Source organism: Geotrypetes seraphini, chromosome 14, assembly GCF_902459505.1.
Source record: "Geotrypetes seraphini chromosome 14, aGeoSer1.1, whole genome shotgun sequence".
Taxonomy (NCBI): Eukaryota; Metazoa; Chordata; class Amphibia; order Gymnophiona; family Dermophiidae; genus Geotrypetes; species Geotrypetes seraphini.
The window spans coordinates 12,756,781-12,778,978 of record NC_047097.1 but is presented as its reverse complement, the minus strand read 5'-3'; the positions used below and the strand labels follow the sequence as shown (position 1 = coordinate 12,778,978).

The window sequence follows — 22,198 nt, the reverse complement described above, 5'->3', positions numbered from 1 at the left end:
GAAGAGACGGCTCAGGGGTGATATGATAGAGTTCTAGAAAATACTGAGTGGAGTGGAAAGGGTAAATGTGAATCGCTTGTTCACTCTTTCCAAAAATACTAGGATTAGGGCACATGTGATGAAGTAGATTTAAAACAAACTAGAGAAAATATTTCTTCACACGTGAAATTAAACTGGAATTTGTTGACAAAGAATGTGGTGAAATCAATTAGCTTAGCGGGGTTTAAAAAACAACAACCCAGGTTTGGATAATTTCCTAAAAGGGAAGTCCATGTTGAGATGGCTTGCAGAAATCCACTGATTATTCCTAGGATAAGCAGCATAAAATCTGTTGTACTACTTGGGATCTTGCTAGGTACTTAGGACCTGGGTTGGCCACTGTTGGAAACAGGATATTGGGCTTGATGGACAAGTCTTATGTTGGGCTCCTTTTACAAAGCTGCAGTACAGGTTCTACCGTGGACCAGCAAGCTAAATGCTCCAACACTCATAAGTATTCTAAGAGCATTTATTTTCCAGGCTTGCGGTAAAAACTTCTACTGCAGCTCTGCTAGTCCTCCACCCCAGAACACGAAATTGCCATCAGAGGGGACACATGGTTGCATGAAGGCGGTCCACAAACCCACAACCACCCCAGCATCCCTGAGATCACTGTACCCGTGTATAAAAGGTTGCCCACCCCTACATTAGGTGAATGGCAGCCTGCCTTTAATATAGTTAAAAGGGGATAGATTCCATACAAATGTAAGGAAGTTCTTCTTCACCCAGAGAGTGGTAGAGAACTGGAACACTCTTCCGGAGTCTGTTATAGGGGAGAACATCCTCCAGGGATCCAAGACAAAGTTGGACAGGTTCCTGCTGAACCGGAATGTACACGGGTATGGCTGGTCTGGGATGGAGCGCTGGTCTTTGACCTAGGGGCCATCACGTAAGCGGACTGATAGGCACGATGGACCACTGGTCTGACCCAGCAGCAGCAATTCTTTTGTTCATGGACTGGTTTCATGCACACATTTTGGTATTGCACTACAAGCAGAAGCTGTGCAGTTCTGATATCCAAACATAAGGCCCAGTTTGATCCTAACTCCTTTAATGGAACTCTTAATATTTTATTAGTTGCTCATTAGGAAAGGATAAACAGCTAAATACTGGCAAGAGTGGCACTTGTGACATCAGTAACATAGGAAACAAAACCCTCTCATAGTAAATATTGTGTATGCATTGTAATAACAGTATCTACGTGGCTAATCTTGGGTGGTAATGGTGAAGCAAAACAATAAATTGGGAGTCTTGCTCATTGTCCCATCCATTTTAAGTATCAAATTAAAGCATTCTAATGTTGCCAGCTACCATACAGAAAATGTCCATGACCAAAACAGTTGAAAAAGATGTTACTCAAGTCAGCTGACAGGTCTTTGTAAAAATTGTCAGATGTAGAATTGAGAGAAACCAGCTGCAGGTAATTTTGGTCAAAAAAAAAAAAAAAAGAGGACTTCACATCTGTTTTATGGACACTGATGTCAAAAGTCTGCTCAGAAAAACAAAGCCAATGCTAGCGGCAACCCAAGAATTGGGGAACTCCGCCCCCCCCCCTTTTAAAAAACAGTATTTCAACGGGTTAAGAGGGCATTTGATAATGGAGAGTAAATTTATGCTCAGTGCAGGTAGTGACAGTGAAAGCCTTCCCACATTATCTTTACATTCTACTCTAATCGAACCACTAGGAAATGGGTTACATGTCACTCATTTATGATATCCGATTTCTACAAGGGACGATGCCTCCAACTAAATTAGGCCTGTGCATACTGGAGGAGTCCATGTTGCTCAGGAGCCAATATAGGCCTGAGGTTGTCTCTTTAATTTAGTGAACATATGATTTTTTTAATCAAAATTCTTTCATTTAATATCACGTTTGGAGGCATCCCAAAACGTCACCAAACCTCTGTATTTAGTAGGTTTACCAGCTGTTTCCATCTACTCTAAGCTGTCACACTACTGAGCAGTGCCCAGTCTCCACTACCTAGAGGAGACAACAAGCTCGGAATAGTAGCATTGCCTCTGCTGAATTCAGATCCAACAAAACACTTTCATTGGCTGAAATAAATACCACTGATCCACGGTGCAGGGTCATCTCAGACAGAGCAGATGCAGATGTAGCAGTTGCTTCACCTCGTATGACCAGAAGGATACTGGCCGAGTCAATGGCAGAGATGGAGTACTGTTTCATAGTGGGTGGAACCTGAAAGAGAACGGAATCTATATCAAAGCATCAACCCCCAAAACGTTTGGGCCACTTTCAGAATACAGCACCTGCAATTATTCAGGTTCCTAAAAAAATAAACATGCACCAGCTGAGGTGGAGTCAAATTATGATTAATTTAATAACTTTAATAACATTACAGCAATTCCTTATCGTCCTGCTAGTCCAGTCTAAATCTATGGGTTATTTGAGAACATCTGTATAACAGGCTGAGCAACCAGGAGTATTCCAAAATTTTTCTGCCTCCAGCAAATGGTGCAAGTGAACTGGTACAGCATTCTTGTTCTTCTCCCCCACCCCTTTAACTTTGGGCCAGATGCCTTGGTCATTAGTACTGTAACTGAAATCTCACCATGGATGCCCTCCCAGAATTTAGGTTACAGCCAGACCACTGGTCAAGGTAGAGGAGGGCTGTTAGCAACTCCTCAGCAGACCAAGAGCCTCAAAATTACTACTACTACTACTACTATTATTAATTATTTCTATAGTGCTACCAGATGCACACAGCGCTGCACAGAGTCACAAAAAATAAGAAAACAGTCTCTGCTCAAAAGAACTTACAATCTAAATAAATAGACAAGCAGGATGTCATGGATACAGTTAAGGGGAATGGTTATTCAGTGGGCTGGGTTGGAGGGCAGATGAGTAGGGTTAAGGATTGAAAGCTATATCAAAAAGATGGGTTTTCAGTCCTTTTAAACAAGGGAAGGGGCTTGATGGACAAACTCGGGTAATTTATTCCAGGCATAGGGAGCAGCTGGGTGAAAGGAATGAAGTCTGGAACTGGCAATGGAGGAGAAGGATAACGCTAAGAGTGACTTATCTGAGAAACGGAGTTCTCTGGGAAGTGTATAAGGAAATAGAAGTGAGGAGAGATATTGAGGGGAAGCACCAAACAAGCCTTCACTCCATTTGGGGTGCTGATTAGTTTATCCAGGAGGTGTCCTCCTCTAGGAACTCCTCTCTGGCTTGGCCTCTCCTGACAAGGACTCTGCAACTCTTGTAGTATGTTCATTTCATCAAGAGTTGTCCTCCCTCCTTCCCTTCTAGTGATATTCAGTGGGTCCCCTCCAAGGTGGAACCAGCAGAAGGCAGGCTTTGGCTGTTTTACCTACAATGGACCCTCATTACATTTAAATGGGTCATGCAGCTGGTTTGACTGCCCTTTTAAGACACTGATGTACCCGATACACCTCTGTGGGACACAAGAATTTTATCATTTTTGTTTCCCTTCTCTGTTCCTTTTCAAATTCCCCTCTATCTTTTTTTGAGATGCAGCGACCAGAATTGCACACAGTATTCCAGGTGCGGTCGCACTATAGAGTAATACAAGTGCATTATACATCCTCGTCTTTTGTTTTCCATTCCTTCCCTGATAATTCCTAACATTCTATTTGCTTTCTTAGCTGCCATCACTCACTGAACTAAGGATTTCAACATATCAACGATGACACCTCAATCCTTTACCTGGGTGGTGACTCCTAACGTAGAACCTTGCATCACATAGTACAATTCGGGCTCTGTCCAGGGAAGCCGCCATCGACCCCAAGACCTGGAGAAAATCATGCGCCCGAGGACACTTGGATGCCCTCAAGACAAATCTGCGACTGCAACTTGACCACTCGGGCCTCTGGCAGGAAGACCTTCCCCAAGCTGGTGTCGAAGAGAACCCCAAGGTACTCCAGACACTGAGACGGAGCCAACCGGCTCTTGGAAAGATTGACTACCCACCCTAGCAACTGCAGGAACTCCACAACTTGAGCCATAACTCGGGAACTCTCCTGAAAGACTTTGCTCGGATCAACCAGTCATCTAGATAGGGGTGAACAAGAATGCCCTCTTTGTGCAAGGCCGCCACCATGACCACGATAATCTTGGTGAATGTCCGCTGAGCCGTAGCTAGACCAAAATTAAGGGCACAAACTGACAGTGCTGACCCAAGATCGCAAAGTGAAGGAACCGTTGATGGGAGGCACGAATCGGCACATGCAAATAAGCCTCCGTCAGATCGATAGAGGTCAGGAATTCCCCCAGCTGAACCGCATGAATGACAGATCTCAGGGTCTCCATGCGAAAAGATGGAACATGGAAAGCCCTGTTCACCCCCTTCAAATCCAAAGATGGGCTGAAAAGTCCCTTCTTTCTTGGGCACCATGAAGTAAATAGAAATCCAGCTGGTGCAACACTCCTGAGGAGGCACTGGAACTACAGCTTTGAGATTGAACAGCCGTTGAAACGCCTGGAAAAAGGTCCGTTTGGTCCATGCTGCCTGGCAAGGAGAAGCAAGAAAGTGATCCTGCAAGGCACGGGAAAACTCCAGGACCCACTGATCCATTGTGATCTCGGCCCACCCCTGGAAAAAATCCCGTAACCAAGTGCCCACCGGCACCAGGGGAGGTATCAGCAAGGAGTCACTGGACAGGGCAGGCAGCAGGGGAACCGGTGGATGGAGCACATCACCCCCCTGACACCCCCCCCCTAAAAAAAAAAAAAAGGATTGCATGCATGGAAAGAAACGAACCCAGGGAGACCCAGCGGCAGGAAAGGAAGCTGCCCCTCGACCAGGGCGGTATCTGTGGAATCACACAAACACCCCGAGCAACACCACCCCAAGCAGGTCTGTTAAGATCTGAACCAACTTGTCCAAATCCTCGCCAAACAAAAGAGACCCCCCCGAAAGGGAAATTTTGTCAGCTTAGCCTTAAATGCTGCATCTATCGACCAAGCCTGGAGTCACAGGGTATGAGTGGCCACCCCGAGAGCCACAGACTTGACTGATGCCCGCAACAGATCATACATGGCATCTGAGAGATAAGAAGCACCCATCTCAATTTTGGCTACTTCCTGTTCCACCAAAGACCAGTCATCAGATTCACGATCAAGGACACACTCGGCCCACTGAAAATAAGCCCGAGCTACCAGACCACCACAAATTGCCGCCTGGACCTCTAGGGCAGTGACATCAAAATTCTGATAAGAAGAGACTCCAACTTACGCTACTCTGAGTCCCTCAAAGCTGAGTTGCTCTCAACCAGCACCATATGCCATTTTACGATGGCTGAAACCACCGCATCCACCACCGGCGACTACAAGGTATCCCTATCCCTTTCCATGCAAAACGAAAGGGTGACTGGCGCCTTCCACTACGCAAGCACAATATCCCAAATATCCTGATGCATAAGAAAAGAGTGGGAGGCTGAGCAGATCCACGCAGGGGCTCCTTCGCGTCTTCCTCGAAGTGCAACACCGAGGAAACCTGAAGAATAAGCTCCTGGAGCTCTTCCCACTGAAAGATGCGCACCATCGACGCATCCTCACCAGCTGATGGAACCGAAAAACCTCCACCAGCAGCATCCACTGAGAGGATCCTGGGGTTCCACCAAAGTGTCCAGGTCCTCATTAAAGCGAAAACTGCTCCCCATACAAAAAAAAATCATCCCAAGAAACACTCGGCTGCTTGGATGAAAGAGGAGGAGACAGAGACGAAACCGGCGCTGAGGGGGCCAAACCAGAGTGGATGCAGCCGAAACTGGCGCTGAAGGGAGCCAAACTGGAGTGGACACAGAGGGAACCCCCCCCCCCCCACGAGATCCCCGGGGTGGAAGCAGGACCCCCGGCTGCCTGAAGGTAAGTCTTGCACAAGGCTAAAAAAAAATCAGGAGAAAACCCCCCTGGCGGCCCCAATGGTACTCATTGCTAAAGTACTAGACCCAGCAAAAACCTGCCTGTCTCTCTAATACAGGGTCACCTGAGGCTGCAGACAAAATGGAGGTGCTTCCCGCCAAAATCGGAGCAAAGCCTGCGAAGAAAAACGCCCCCGAAGCCTGTGCTAGCTGAGAAGCCTGAACCACCCCAGCCGAAAAGCAGGCAACCCAGCAGCAGCGGTAAGGGAGTCCCCAGCAGCATCGGCGGCAAGGGAAACCTTATTTCCCTGTCAGCGGCTGGGGGAATCCCTGGGTGGGCGGCAAGGGAAGCCCGGGCTTCCCCGCTGTCAGCTGCTTGTACGTGAGGTACTCATGAAGGGGATCTCTGGACGCCAGCATCCAAAGCAGATGAGGATTCCCATTCACAGCAGCCAACACAGTGTGAGCACAGGTCGGCCACATCGACACTGCCTTAGGATTTTTTTTTTTTCTGTCAGAACAGACTCCACTTGCTCTCCAAGCCATATGCTTTGCTGGTATCGGTGGCAAGGCTTACAGCCAAGGTACCTCTAAAAAAATTTTGGGGAGGTGGAGGAAATGGGGGGGGGGAGGGACTCAACTCGTGACCCATTGAGTGTGACACCCCCGAGGTTGGACAGACCCCCGAAAGGGTTCCCCCAAGCTCAGTCCAGCAACTAGACAGAGACAAGAAGGCCACTAAACAACTTCCAACAGACCTATACTAACCAAGGGAAGACTGGCAACAGCTTACCACACCTGCTGAGACTGAGAACAGATTGGTTTTGTTAAGAGGAAGCACAGCTACTTGTATTACAGCCAAAAGGTTTTGTCTCAGTCTCCACCTGCTGGTCATGGTGAGCTATTACCCATCAGTGAACTGTTCCGGTCTGGAGAGGTGCTAAAGAAACACAAGTTTAAAATAAGACAACTGTTTGCAGTAAAATAAATAGGAGGGGGGGGGGGGGGGGTAAACAACAACCGGGAAGACACTATTAAAATTGCGAAACACTGAGGTGAAAGAACACAAAGACATGTCCTCATGCCTCAGGTAGGAAGGCATCTGCACGAGCGTGGTGCAACATTGCTATAAACTTCTATCTACAACTTGCTAGCAAGTCTCTGTGTCAGGCTCAATTGGATGGTGTTGCCCAGATATGAGAATAGGAAGGCCTGCTTATCCTTGAAGAACTGAACACACAGAGTGTTTCCCTCCTCTTTGAAGGGCTCATACTTTTTTGGATGTTGGGATCTTTTTTGTCCTCTTTTATGGCCCTTGCAAGGGATATGTGGCCTCAAAGTTTTCAATTGTGTGCTAGATTGAGTCAGCCTAAATTCAATCAGAGAAAAGGGGTTCCTTTTACCCGATTGCAGCCTGCTTCTTGGGCTGAAAAAGGGACTGTTCCCTCTGCAGAACTGCAATATGGTCTGCCTTCCATTTCCATGTTTGGTGGCTAGGTGGGACAGTGCCCTTGGTAGGGAAGTCCTAGAAGCTACTTTCTTCACACCCTGTGGAATAAAAGCTCTGGTACATCCCACAGATTTGAACTGGTCTAGAAGGATAAGGAAAGCAAACATTTTTCTTACTTGTTAATTTCCTTTCCTCAAGTCCTACTAGACCAGTCCTGGACATGCCCCAGAAAACTGAAGGATCTGGTAGATTCCTTGTTCCTATGTCTGCCACTTGCCTCTGTAGCCCCATGAAGCCTTCTGTTCTAGGTTTTTTAGTTCTCTTGTTTTTTCCTAATTGTTCTGGACTTTTTATGTTGAGTTGCTTTGTTATTAGCATACTGAAATATTCATGGCTGCACTACCTATTATACTGATAGCATCAGAATCTTCAAGTCTCTGCCTTGATTTGCTAGTAAGGTCTGGACGAGACTAGTCTAGCAGGACGTAAGGAAATTAAGAACAAATTTCACCTTATTGTGGTTAGTGGGCAAAGCAGCCTGCTCACCTCTATCCGTATAACTGTGAAGTCTGGCACAGGTGGGTCGTAGATGCAAGCACATGGGTCCAAGGGGCTCTGCACAGCAGGAAACAGTTTTGAACTGGCAGGTGCTGGTGTGTAATTTAGCATATGGCACAGTACATTTATATCGATGAACTTGGGTGTAAGGCCTGCCCGGACAGTGTTATCAGAGCAAGCCATGCATTCAATGCAATCTGTAAAGTAGAGAACTCTTATCTAAAAAATGTCACATAGCACATTGTCAGTAGCATAGATTCCAAGCCACACTAAAATAAACAGCATGCAGTAGATTCCGGGCAGTCCATGCAGTCTGCAGATTACATGAGGCCCACACATAGAAAGGAATCAGGATACACAATCCTCTCCTGGGAAGCAAAATGATCTTTTCTAGAATCCAGTTACCACACACATCCTTTAATTTAAATATGTTCTGTGGTGGAACCTAACTTCTTCCCTCATCTTTCCCCTATTTCCTTGGTGCTTCAGCTGTATCAGAAAAGAGTAGACAGCATGGGATATTTTGTTTTTCCATCATTAACCTAATTCTCTCTATTTAAACATTTACTTAAATTTAAATTTATATATGCTACTAAAGTGGGTCAAAAACTTACTATACTCATGCCTTGCTCACCAAGATGCTTTACTTACCTCCATACAAGTAAGCATGTGGTTCATTGGCTCCCAGGAACATAGCCTCCCCTGGCTTCAAATTCACAATGTTCAGGAAGTATATAGCAAAACAACCAATGTCCCCAGGAAACTGAGAATGAAGCCGCAGCAGGAGCTCCCCATTGCTCTTTGTAATGTCCTTCCCAGCAGATACTATAAGAGCATTTTTAAAAAAAGTTAGAATTCTCTCATTCTTTGCTGCAGCCCATAATAGAATTATGAAAGGGAGAACAAGTCACTGAAATCTTCAAAAGATTAAAAACATTACACTATTCCTGCCACCCAGATAGACTTAAATCACATTTGAATAAGCCGCCTCAGAGACTTTTCTCTCTCTTAAATTTCTTTTATTTTTTTATCTTCTTTCATTATTTCTATTCCTTTGATTTTTGATCTTGGAAATGAATTACATATTTTTATTTCAATCAGGTACTTTAGCTAGATTGTGAGCCTTCGGGACAGATAGGGTAGTTTTTCTCAAGTACCTAACTTCATTTTAGTTTGATACATTGTAAAACGCTTAGGTCAGTATAATGCAGGAGCGGTATATCAAATCTTATATAAACATAAACACTCTAAAAATATTAATCCATATTTCTTGTCCCTATAACATCTTATTCTGGATCTCCATTGTTTTTGTATAAAGAGTTATTTCTTAAGGTTAGCTCTTGCATTACTCATGTGAAGCCATCAGAATGATACAGGAAAAGTATGAATGTAACAAGATTATTGATAAGGATCAGTACAGTTATCACAAATAGTTTGCTTTCATTATTACCCAGATTTGCCCTTGCTTTCTCTGCAGGTAATTTTCCTAATCAGAAACACATACAATATTCATTATATAAAACTATGCCTCTTGTTACTTAATGTCCCTGCCCGATCCACAGAACACCTTCAAGCCACGTGGGTAAAATTACCTGTGATATACAAATAGGTTTGGTGAACGCTTGTTCAATTCGTATGAAGATTTCAATTTTGATATTCTATGTGCGACTGAGTCATGGCTGATTAAAGTCCGATATGGTTGTGGCCCAACAATTTTGTCCTGGCCCTGCCCAAGCCTCAAACACTTTACAATCGTAAGTGTTCGAGGCTTGTGCGGTTAAGGCAGAGCATACAGGGACAGCGACAAAACTCGGGGGGACGGGGAAACGGAGTTCCTGCGGGGACAGGGACAAATTTGTCCCCGTGTCATTCTCTAATGTAAATTAAGAACTAGGAGGAGGTGTAATTGCACTTTTTAAGAGTAATATAAACTTTAAATTGATTAACTAGACAGATTTCCCAAATTAGGTGAGATTTTAGTGGTATCGAATAGGATTTTTTCAGTATGTTTGCTATACTGTCTCCACCTAACATTTTATCCAAAGATTGCTTACCATTTTTGACATTTTAGAGCAGCACAATGGACAGAGGCATTAGCTTCTTAAAGGAGACTATCAGGACCTTGGGCAAAAGTTATGAACTTCCTTATAACTAAATTGTGACATTCTGAACAAGTCAGAGATCAGCAGCTCTTAAAACAGCTTCACAGAGAACAGAGTAAGCAAGAGAAAGCAAGCTGTGATGGGAGAGCAAAAGACACAGAGGAAAATGTACCAGCCATTAATTAGGACTTCCAACTCCCCTTGGCACAATTCAGACCACTGTGCGGCACAGTGGTTAAAGCTACAACCTCAGCATCCTGAGGTTGAGGGTTCCAATCCCTCGCTGCTCCTTGTGATCCCGGGTAAGTCACTTAATCCCCTCATTGCCCCAGGTACACTAGATAGAGTTTGAGCCCACTGGGACAGATAGGTAAATTTGATAAAAGTGCCTGAATGTAAACCACTTAGCATATAAGTGGTATATAAATAATTAAAATCAATCAATCTCTCCTGCAGTCAAAACAGAAGATACTGCAACTCTCCAGGATCATATCATCAAGAGACATTAAGAACACACCTTCCTGGGAAATTCTCTTCACTAACATGTTCAATTGGTCCACAAAAACCTTCTTCTCGCTCTTCATCATCTTTGTGAAGCAGGTTCGTAGTGCAACAGATATCCCCCGAGGGTCAGGTTCTGCCTGAACACAGTGCTCCAGTTGCTCTGCCGCTGCACCACCAATTAGTGCATATAATTCTGGGACATCTATGGAGACAGGCAACTGTTTAAAGCTAATTTTGCGGGGAAGGGAGAGCAACAGAAAGAGGGGAAAGAAAAGGAAAGGGCAAAGATGAGATAAGGGAGAGGAATAACATCCCTGTTAGCATATTCACTGGGTGCTTTAAGTATATGCTGCCATTTTTTTGGATAGCAATCTTGTACACCATAAACTGCAACAGGAAAAATCTACTTTCCTCATTTCAGAGGTAAAGGTATCATGTTTAGATCATAGACCTGGACACAGAGAAAATGAAAGCAAAATATAGACCATATGACCTAGCCCATCTGCCCATCCCTTAGAGCAGTGGTTCCCAACCGTGTCCTGGAGGACTACCAGGCCAGTCGGGTTTTCAGGATAGCCCTAATGAATATGCATGAGAGAGATCTGCATATAATGGAGGTGCCAGGCATGCAAATCTGCTCCATGCATATTCATTAGGGCTATCCTGAAAACCCGACTGGCTTGGTGGTCCTCCAAGACAGGGTTGGGAACCACTGCCTTAAAGATTCTATGTGCTTGTCCCATATTTTCTTGATGTAGATGGGGACAGTATTTGAACTCATCTCGACTGGGAGGCTCTTCCACATATCCACATCCAGCACCTTTTTGGAAATTTCCTTAGATTACTCCTGCCATCCATCTTTTACCCTCATCCCATGATCTCTTGTTGAAGAACCTTCTAAAAAATGTATGTACCTAGCCCCGCCATCCAGTCATCAAAAGTAATTTCCAGCACTTAAAAGTCAATTCCTGCTCATTCTTTCCCCCCCCCATTCTTTTCCCCCCATCCCAGCTTCCCTGTTGCATGCAGTTGTGCAGTCTTACTCTTAAGGAAAGCCACAATCTCCTTGACAGGTCGGAAACCACACATCCCCTCAAAGGGAGTGAGTGCGATGGCCATCTCAGGCTTATGATTTGTATCTGGATAGTGTTCAGGAAACTGAGCATGGAGCCTCGCAGCAAGTTCCTATAGAAGAAGGAAAACTTGGGGGGTCATAGCTCTTAACACCAAAGCAGCCCTCTCCTGAAAACAACATAACCACTCTAACAACTACAAATGACTTCCCAAACTAGACCTTGTGACCAACAGCCATTGGAGGGGAAGAAGCAGAGAATCCACCAGAAACATAGAAATCTGTATACCCTGAAAAACCCAATTGGCTGTGAGGGCACCGGGATAGGTCTGGGAAGCCATGTTTTATGAAATGGGACTCCTAGCGTTATTGTAACAATACGAAAGAAGTGCAGCACAACAAAGAAAAATGGGGAGACCCAATGATCCACAGTGAAAACAATCCACCGATGAAAACAAAAACAAAAACTGTGGATACAGATGTTCTGGAAATAATTTATTAAACACCGACATATAAAACCATGAAAATTCAATTAAAAAAGTACAATGATAAAAAAATACTGTGATAAAAATCCAACCGGACCCTACACGGTCTGTATTTCGGCGAACACGCCTTCCTCAGGGGTCCAATGGTTTGCAACCTCACATATAAAGAATTGGACTGAAAACAGTCTATTGTCTTGAAACATGTGAGCAAAGAATAACGCAGACAATTCTTTATATGTGAGGTTGCAAACCATTGGACCCGTGTAGGGTCCGGTTGGATTTTTATCACAGTATTTTTTATCATTGTACTTTTTAATTGAATTTTCATGGTTTTATATGTCATTGTTTAATAAATTATCTCCAGAATATCTGTATCCACAGTTTTTGTTTTCAACAATACGAAAGAACCACATGTGGAATAAATTTCTCTGACAGCAATAGAGTATACAATAGATTTTCATATAGTCTTCAGATGTTCAGCAATGCTTAGGTGAACTTTTTCAGATATGTGGAAGTATAACATTCAGCAGAGTTTCCCCGTGGATATGATCAGAGAGGATGATTTGCTAGAAGTTAAACAGTAGCGTTTTTTAACAAGTGATAATTTACATTCCCAACATTTGCAAAATGCAGTTGGATTATAAGACTTAGGAAGTAGTAATAGCCCAAATTTTTATTTTAAATTGTAATAAATGAATTTTAATGCACTGCCAGTGTACTCAGGGCTCCATGACAGAATTTACATACACACTCATCTTAGGTATGAAGACAAAGTGACAGTATGTACATCATAGGTAACATTTCATACATACATATACCTGCCAACAACCATCTATGTACTAACACTTGTTTGTATACGAGTAATGGATATATGTACATCTATAGTAAGCTACTATTAATCACGCATATACCAACACACTTGCTCATATCCATCCCTCCACAGGGGTAGCCATCATCGCTCAAACAGGCATTAAAACATTCAGGAACCAAGATGTGTGGGGGGGGGCATAATCAAAACATAGGCCTAAATACGATTTGGAGGTAGGGCACTAGGTGCCCAAGTCGGCAGTGGGGAAATGTCCATTCTCGAAATGTACGTCTAAAAATTTTCTATCTGGACGTCCAGGTGGTTGATCGTCCAGTCCGCCAGTATATCTATCTTTATACTACATTTTCAACCCCAAATTAGTCTGTCCCAAATATCCAGACCAAGACCATTTGTACATGGGAGGGGCCAGCATTGTGATGGACTGGCCATACAGATAAGGCAACAGAGCAGTGGAGCACTGCTATGAATTTCACATAAAAGGGTACCAGATAATCATCTCACCAGAACTCCATTATAGGTTATGGTGAGCCCCCCCCCCAACCCAACACCACTATATCCACCTGTCTACAACCCCAATAGCCCTTATGGCTGCAGGTGGCACCTATATGGCAGTACAGTAGGATTTTTGTGGCCTCACATTTTCCACCATAAATGTAGTGGTTAGAGTGGCTTATGAACCTGGATCCTCCTCTCTATGGTTCACTAGCCCACCCATCAGGCTACTTAAGACACCTATGTGCAGCTCTACTAGGCTTTCCTATAGCAGGTGCTGATGTTCTGGAGACAGGTATGTATGCTTTTATTCTGAACTTTGTGGGGGTGCTATTGGGTCAGTGAACATGGGGAGGAGTACATGTGGGTCTTTACTTTATTTCTGCAGTGGTTATATGGACACGTTCGATACTTTTTTTTGGCACTTATACCTGTCTTTACATCGTCTTATAAGTTGTATAAGTTTTGTCCAGGAAGTCTAGTAAAACATTAGATTATCTCTGCAGGACGATTAAGTGTAGGTCGGCCCACATCCTGCCCAAATACCGCCCTAACCACTTCTCCAGAAACACTCCTGTCAGCTCTGGGTGCACAGTGGGATTCAGAGGCCTAAAACGTTTCTTGATACTTTCAGAAATTCAGTATGATTATCAGCACTTGGATGACCTGTCTTTTAGTTGTCCAAGTGCCAACTTGGGCGGGTTTTTAGACGTGGTTAAGTTTTGATTTTGAGCTCCATAGTCATTTGTGTATTCATCTACGGACATACATATAGCATCACTTATGTATGATGGAGTTGGCGAGTGTTCACACATACACATCTGTCTTTGATATTCACAAGCCACAAAAAATCATCTATCAACACATCATCAATACACACTAACCCGTGCCTTGACAAATTTTCATTAAATCTTAAGAGTCATCTTCAGCAACCTTTTTTGCTTCTCCTTTCCCAGCCTTCCAACATTGTCCCCAGTGAAGTTTGAGGAGGGAAGAGGTTGGAATCCCCTCCCAGATTAGCAGTAGCTTTTTACCACCTTCCCATAGCCTTCACCGAGTCTATCTGACTCACTCATACTCCCTACCCCCAATCTCTCATGCCCCCCCTTACCCATTTCTCTCTGGCTCTTGCCTCGTTATTCACAGTGGTGCCTCAAATTGCTGCTCTCGGCCCTGCATGGCGATCAGGCTCTGCATACACTTGAGCCGTGTGACGCAGAAAACTGGGGAAACTGCAAGACTTTCCCCAACTTCCTGCATTGTGTGACTCAAGAATATGCCCGATCACCATGTAGGGCTGAGAGAATCAGTTTGGGACAGTGATGCGGAAAGAAAAAAAAAAACAAACCTCTCTTTTGGAGAGCATGAAATCCTGTGCACTGTGATGAAATTTTAGGCACCTTGGCAACATGGAATTTGTTGAGCCCTGCACTACCCCATGCACCTAATCATCACCATCCAAAGACTTATCTACCATCACCCATCAATAGAGTCAGCAACATATTACCCACTTCATTCATAATCTATCTTATCTACAAATTCAGGTCACCCAGAAGTGCTTTTGTTTAGATAAGCACAAAGATCCCTACCTTATCAGGATGAGCCTGGATGGAAAGAGCTATGTTAACCGACAGGACTTTGAATAGAAAAGGCAGTTGCCCCTGGAAAGCGTCCTTGACCTTTGATCCCAGGCAACCAGGATGATCTGCTATCCACTGCCCCAATGTTTTCTGGGTAATCCTGTTGTCACAAATGACAGCATCACCTTTGGGATGAGCCCCCATCCAGAGCTATAGTACAAATGAGACATGGAGACAAGGGTACAAGAAAGGACAAAAAGTAAGATGTTGTATAACTCAGGCATTGACACATTTCTTAGTATCTAAGAGCCAAACTTAGGAACTGGAACATTTATTTATACCCAACCCAACAGCCTCATCCTTATATCATCACCCAGCAGCTGAATCTTTGGCCACTAACCAGCCATCCATGCACACCAGTCTCTGAATCAGACCCAGCTCCAAGCCCCAGTCTCTGTTCCCATCTATGCCCCTTAGCGTCTACCCTTTCTCCTATTCCCAGCTCCAGCATCAGATCTTTCTGCCATCCCTATTTCAGTACCAGCATTCTATCTGCCCAGCACCAGTAAATCCCTGCAGAGCAGCAGGAGCCTGCGTTTTCATTGCCACAGCTCTGCCTGCCCATAGCCAATTCTATCACTGTGCAGAAGAATGCAAAAAGCAAATATTTCCCGTTTCTCATATAATACAAAAGATATTACTTTCTGCTTTCAGTTCCTGCGTGGTGCCAGAGGACTAAGCTGGCTAAGGTCAGACAGAGCAGTAAAAACACTTACTCTGCAGGGGATTTATATATGGCAAGCAGGTAAAAGAAGAAGGTTGACATTTATTGGGACCTTTGCTAGAACTTTTATGAAGAGAGATTCACCCAAGGTAGTGTGCAACTTTGACATAAAAAAACTTACAATATTGTTGACAGCATAATAGTAAAATGACCAAATATAAGCATATATAAAAATCAGTAAGATATACAAGAAAGTAGCAAATTAAATCCTAGTAAAAAAAGAACAAGGATATAAGTGGTATATAAGCAATAAAATAAATAAATTAATTAAGGGAGAAAATCCCAAGTTAGTTGCGAATCAAGGCTCATGGTGATAGATCCCAGTCATGAAAAAAACAAAACACTGGGTCAAGAAAATAGCAGCATTCCTAGATAGGTCATAAAAATGGCAACTCTCTTATTAATTCCTCTTTCTTGAAGTCATCCCAAATTTACTCCCATTACCCAGGTATAGACCACCAAGATCACCCACAGGTATTAGAGGAGAGACAGATGCTTACCTCTGCATAGGGCTTGTCTGCGTCTATGTGCACCAGAGGATCACTGCTAGCTATGAGCTTCGCAACCTCACTGTTCAGACCAACCTTGCCCCAAGCATAATTCTGCACAACGCAAGACAGGGGAAACACTGGGGAAGCAAATAGAAACAAGAATCACTGTTAGTGCGCTGAAAAGGTTGAGTATTGTGTTCAATTCTAAACTAAACTAAACTAAACCTTGGGTTTATATACCGCACCATCTCCACGAATGCGGAGCTCGGCACGGTTTACAGGAAGAAAGATGAGAGAGGAACTACAGTGGAGAGATTAAAGAGTTAGGTGTAAAGGGGGAAGGTGAGAGGCCTAAGAGGGGGGAAGTGTTACAGTTTTGAGAATAGCCAGGTTTTTAGGTGTTTGCGGAAGAGTTGGAGGGAGCTTGAGGTTCGGAGAGGGGAGGTGAGGTTATTCCAGATCTCAGTGATTCTAAAGGGGAGGGATGACCCAAGTTTGCCTACATGGGAAATACCTTTTATGGAAGGGAAGGATAGTTTAAAAATTTGGGAGGATCTGGAGGAAGTAGGGGTTGGGGAGTTCCAGGATAGAGGGATAATGGTCGTCTTGTCTCAAAAAAGATATAGCGGAACCAGGAAAAGTTCAAAAAAGAGTGACCAAGATGATAAAGGGGATGAACTCCTCTTGTATGAGGAAAGACTAAAGAAGTTAAGGGAAAGAGACAGCTAAGGGGAGATATGATTGAAGTCTACAAAATCCTGAGTGATATAGTGAGCATGTGCAAGTGGATCAATTTTTTACTCCATAAAAAATTACAAAGACTAGAGGACACTCAATGAAGTTACAGGGAAATACTTTAAAACCAATAGGAGAAAATATTTTTTCACTCAATAGTTAAGCCAGTGTATCGCAAACTGTGTGCCGTGGCACACCAGTGTGCCTCCTGAAATTTCAGGTGTGCCGAGGTACACTGGGGAAGAAGAGAGATGCCGGCACCAGCTGACTGTCTACAGGACGTGCCTCTCGCCTCTCACTGGGACTGTCTACAGATCACCAGCACCTCTTCTCTCTGCCGGCCCTTCTCTCATCACAAGGCTCATTTGAAGGGCCTTTGTGCATGCGCTGACGTTATCATGCCAATGCCAGCACACTTCCAGGTGTCTCAAGCTGGGGCCACTAGGTTTAGTGTGCCCCGGCTTGAAAAAGTTTGCGAGACACCGAGTTAAGCTATGGAATGCGTTGCTGGAGGATGTTGTTAAGAGTGGTTAACATAGCAAATTAAAAAAAAAGGTTTGGACAAGTTCCTGGAGGAAAAGCCCATATTCTGCTATTGAGACAGACATAGGGAAAGCCACTGCTTGTCCTGGATTGGCAGCATAGAATGTTGCTACTATTTGGGTTTTGGCCTGATACTTGTGATCTGAATTGGCCACTCTGCTAGATGATGTTCGTATAGATTAATATAACGAGAGAGATTGGACAAATTCTTGGAAGAAAGGGTCCATAAAAATTGGCAGCCAGGTAGACTTGGAAATTAACTACAAGAACAGATCTGCCTTTTATGATCTGCTAAAGTAGTTATTTATAACTTGGACTAGCCACTATCAGATACATGATGCTGGGCTTCATAGAACCTGGTCTGATTCAGTAAGGCTTTTCCTTATATTACATTACATTATATTAGAGATTTCTATTCAGTTTACTGAACTTGATAAAGCACTTTTCATGATATCTAAAAAGAGTAGTTTACAGTTAAAATAAAAAAGAAGATAATTCTATGATTATATGTTGGTGTTTTAAGAGTAGAAATATATAAAATAGAATCAAAAGGAAAGTTTGCAGGCCGTAAAAGTTAACTAATTTTACCAGCCTCTGTTTGCCTAAGAAAAGAGGCAAGTCTTAAGTGGAGCCTTAAATTTAAACAATACATCTGTCCAAAGTGATATCCAAAGATCATTACAGTAATAAAAAGAAAAACACTACGACAAGCAAACCAGCTAAGCATGATACCAGTGGGACTGTAAAGCAATCAGGGAAAATAAACATGCACATATTTATAAATCTCTCACATTCACTGGCTCACTTCTGATGCCACAAACTGATCAATGACCTATGAGCCTATCATTACAAATTAAACCAAAGAAGAGAAAAGTTTTCATATCATCTTAAAAAGGTAAAAGTCTCAAAAGTTAGTCACAAACATTGCCCATAAAGAGGTATCGCCTACAATTGCCTACAACTGTTTTTGTAAGACCATCTACAAAGCAGTAAGGATTTAGATCAGGGGTGTCCAATGTCGGTCCTCGAGGGCCGCAGTCCAGTCGGGTTTTCAGGATTTCCCCAATGAATAAGCATGAGATCTATTTGCATGCACTGTTTTCAATGCATATTCATTGGGGAAATCCTGAAAACCCGACTGGATTGCGGCCCTCGAGGACCGACATTGGACACCCCTGATTTAGATGTTTCTTTAGGCTTTTCCAATACTTCAAATTACATTCAGGTACTTTAGGTCTCCAGAGGGCTTACAACCTATATGCTTTACTTTAAAGATCATGAGGAGTGGCACTGGAATGTGAACAGGCTTTCTAGTTTAGCACATAATAGCCATAATGGTCAGACCAGTGGTCCATCTAGCCCAGTATCTTGTTTCTAACAGTGGCTAATTCAGGTCACAGATACAAGGCAGAAACCCAAACAGCAGCAACATTCCATGCTTTTGATCCCACGGCAAGCAATGACACTCCCCATATGCCTGCCTCAATAGCTAACCATTCGGCTGCTCCTCTAAAATTTCACCATTTTTCTTTCTCTAGTTCTACACAGCTGGGCTGGCCGGCATTATCATCACCCCACTAATTGACATCTCGCCCATTCAGAGCCACAAAACCACCACCGCATCACAGGGGGTCCGTGGCCCTACTATCATATCCACTGCCGCTTCTATCTCTACAACATCACCAAAATGTGCCCCTTCCTCTCTGAGCACACTACCCAGACCCTTGTCCACACTCAAGTAACCTCAAGCTTAGATTACTGCAATCTACTTCTAACTAGTTTCCTGCACGAAGCCTAGCAAACTCTAACCTAAAATCGTTCATATATGCAGATGACATCACCATCATTGTTCCCATTACCTCACTCACTCTAGAAACGGAAAAACTCATCGCATCTATCCTCACCAAGTTAGAACTGTGGACCTCAAAACTCAAATTAAAATTGAACTCTGAAAAAACCAAAATCTTCCTAGCGAGTCCCAACCACAAATTAACAAACACTTCCCTCAGATTGAATGGGCTAGATTACCCTATCTTACCCACCATAAAAATCCTTGGAGTCATCCTGGACCGCACCCTAACCTTCGATGACCATACCAGTGCCCAGGTGAAAAAATGTTTCTGTACCCTCTGGAAACTGCGCACCATCAAACGTTACTTCGACCACCAAGCCTTCCGTCTACTCGTCCAATCTCTGGTATTAAGCATATTAGACTACTGCAACATTATTTACCTGGGATCCTATAAAAATACCATCAAATGTCTTAGAACAGTCCAAAATGCGGCCGTCCGCCTCATCTATGATCTCAAAAAATACGACCATGTTAGCCCCTACTACACCAAACTCCATTGGCTCCCAGTAGAGGCAAGGATCATCTTTAAGTTCGCCTGCCTCTGTTTCAAAACTCTAACAGGATCTTCCCCAATCTACTTGTCTGAGCACCTTGAAATAGCAGGCCCCTCTCGCACACGAAACGCCCACCTATTCACCTTTCCCTCCCTAAAAGGCTGCCTCTACAAGAGATTCACTGATAGAACCCTAGCATTCCAAGCGGGCAAATGGAACAATTGCCTTACCGCCCTCATCTCCAACTCTCCACCCTACCACCTGTTCAGGAAGTCACTAAAAACCTACCTCTTCGACAAATTCCGCTAACGCTGCCTTCCCCCCTTCCCTGCACCCTCCTGACCTCGACATGCCTCCATTCCCTCTGACTACGCCCCCCTCCCAAGCCACTATGGCCTCTCTTTCTCAAGCTCTGTTTTAGCTAATTGCCCTGCCTTTTCATAGCCTCATATTTAACATCACTGTAAATGTACCACCGCTTTAACATGGAACATCGCTGTATACGTACAGTCTCTTCTTTAGTATATGCCTTTTTATTACTGCTATTTATGTAACATCTTTGTAAATGTAATAACACTGTAATATGTATCATCGCTGTAAATGTACAGTCTCTTCTATTGTTAACCACATTGAACTTCCATGGTATTGCGGGATACAAGAATAAAGTTATTATTATTATTATTATCTATTTGCATGCACTGTTTTCAATGCATATTCATTGGGGAAATCCTGAAAACCCGACTGGATTGCGGCCCTCGAGGACCGACATTGGACACCCCTGATTTAGATGTTTCTTTAGGCTTTTCCAATACTTCAAATTACATTCAGGTACTTTAGGTCTCCAGAGGGCTTACAACCTATATGCTTTACTTTAAAGATCATGAGGAGTGGCACTGGAATGTGAACAGGCTTTCTAGTTTAGCACATAATAGCCATAATGGTCAGACCAGTGGTCCATCTAGCCCAGTATCTTGTTTCTAACAGTGGCTAATTCAGGTCACAGATACAAGGCAGAAACCCAAACAGCAGCAACATTCCATGCTTTTGATCCCACGGCAAGCAATGACACTCCCCATATGCCTGCCTCAATAGCTAACCATTCGGCTGCTCCTCTAAAATTTCACCATTTTTCTTTCTCTAGTTCTACACAGCTGGGCTGGCCGGCATTATCATCACCCCACTAATTGACATCTCGCCCATTCAGAGCCACAAAACCACCACCGCATCACAGGGGGTCCGTGGCCCTACTATCATATCCACTGCCGCTTCTATCTCTACAACATCACCAAAATGTGCCCCTTCCTCTCTGAGCACACTACCCAGACCCTTGTCCACACTCAAGTAACCTCAAGCTTAGATTACTGCAATCTACTTCTAACTAGTTTCCTGCAGTGCCGTCTTCCCCCCCCCTGCAATCTGTGCAAAACTCTGCTGCACAACTCATTTTCTATCAACATCACTACACTCATGTCTCCTTAAAGCAGTGGTTCCCAACCCTGCCCTGGAGGTCCACCAGGCCAATCGGGTTTTCAGGCTAGCCCTAATGAATATGCAGGGAGCAGATTTGTATACCTGTCATTTCCATTATATGCAAAACTCTCTCTTGCAAATTTATTAGGGCTATCCTGAAAACCCGGTCCTCCAGGACAGGGTTGGGAACCACTGCCTTAAATCACTTCACTGGCTCCCTATCCGCCTTCCCATACAGTTCAAGCTCCTATTGCTGACCTACAAGTGTGTTCATTCTGCTGCCCCCTCAATCTCTCTCCTCAGATCAGTTGCTCTTAGCTGTACCCTTCTCCACTGCCAATTCCAGACTTCCTTCCTTTCATCTAGCTGCCCCCTATGCCTGGAATAAGTTACGGGAGTTTGTCCGCCAAGCCCCTCCCCCGGTTTAAAAGCAGACTGAAACCCCACCTTTTTGATAGTGTAGCCTTCAGTCTCCCCACCAACCCAGCCAGCAGATGAACCGTTCCCCTTAATTGTATCCATGGCATCCTGTTTGTCTGTTTAGATCAGGGGTCCCCAAAGTCCCTCGAATCCAGTCGGGTTTTCAGGATTTCCTCAATGAATATGCATGAGATCTATGTGCATGCATTGCTTTCCATGCATATTCATTGGGGAAATCCTGAAAACCCGACTGGATTCGGCCCTCAAGGAGGAACTTTGGGGGACCCCTGGTTTAGATCGTAAACTCTTTCGAGCAGGAACTGTCTTCTTCGGGATTCTGTACAGCGCTGCGTACCTCAGCGCTTGCCGCCGCCGCCCTCGTATTGGGCTGCAACAAAACAAGACGGACGCCCTTCACCCCACCCTTTCTTCTGCACCCGACCCACTGCTGCCT

General features: G+C 44.0%; 1 protein-coding gene across 4 annotated transcripts in view; it reads right to left on the bottom strand.

The window, feature by feature from the left end:
* Positions 1-22,198, bottom strand: part of MPI (mannose phosphate isomerase) — a 42,766-nt gene that overhangs the window by 20,334 nt on the left and 234 nt on the right. For 3 of the 4 annotated variants that reach the window (XM_033921010.1, XM_033921011.1, XM_033921009.1), the window contains exons 2-8: positions 16,240-16,367; positions 14,965-15,165; positions 11,541-11,682; positions 10,511-10,699; positions 8,543-8,716; positions 7,880-8,088; positions 2,108-2,239 (exon numbers count right to left, since the gene is read on the bottom strand). In XM_033921010.1, the coding sequence (XP_033776901.1) occupies positions 2,108-2,239; positions 7,880-8,088; positions 8,543-8,716; positions 10,511-10,699; positions 11,541-11,682; positions 14,965-15,165; positions 16,240-16,367 (1,175 nt within the window). Of the gene's footprint in view, positions 1-2,107; positions 2,240-7,879; positions 8,089-8,542; positions 8,717-10,510; positions 10,700-11,540; positions 11,683-14,964; positions 15,166-16,239; positions 16,368-22,099; positions 22,188-22,198 lie in introns of those variants that run through there. The other variant, XM_033921012.1, reaches the window with a different exon arrangement.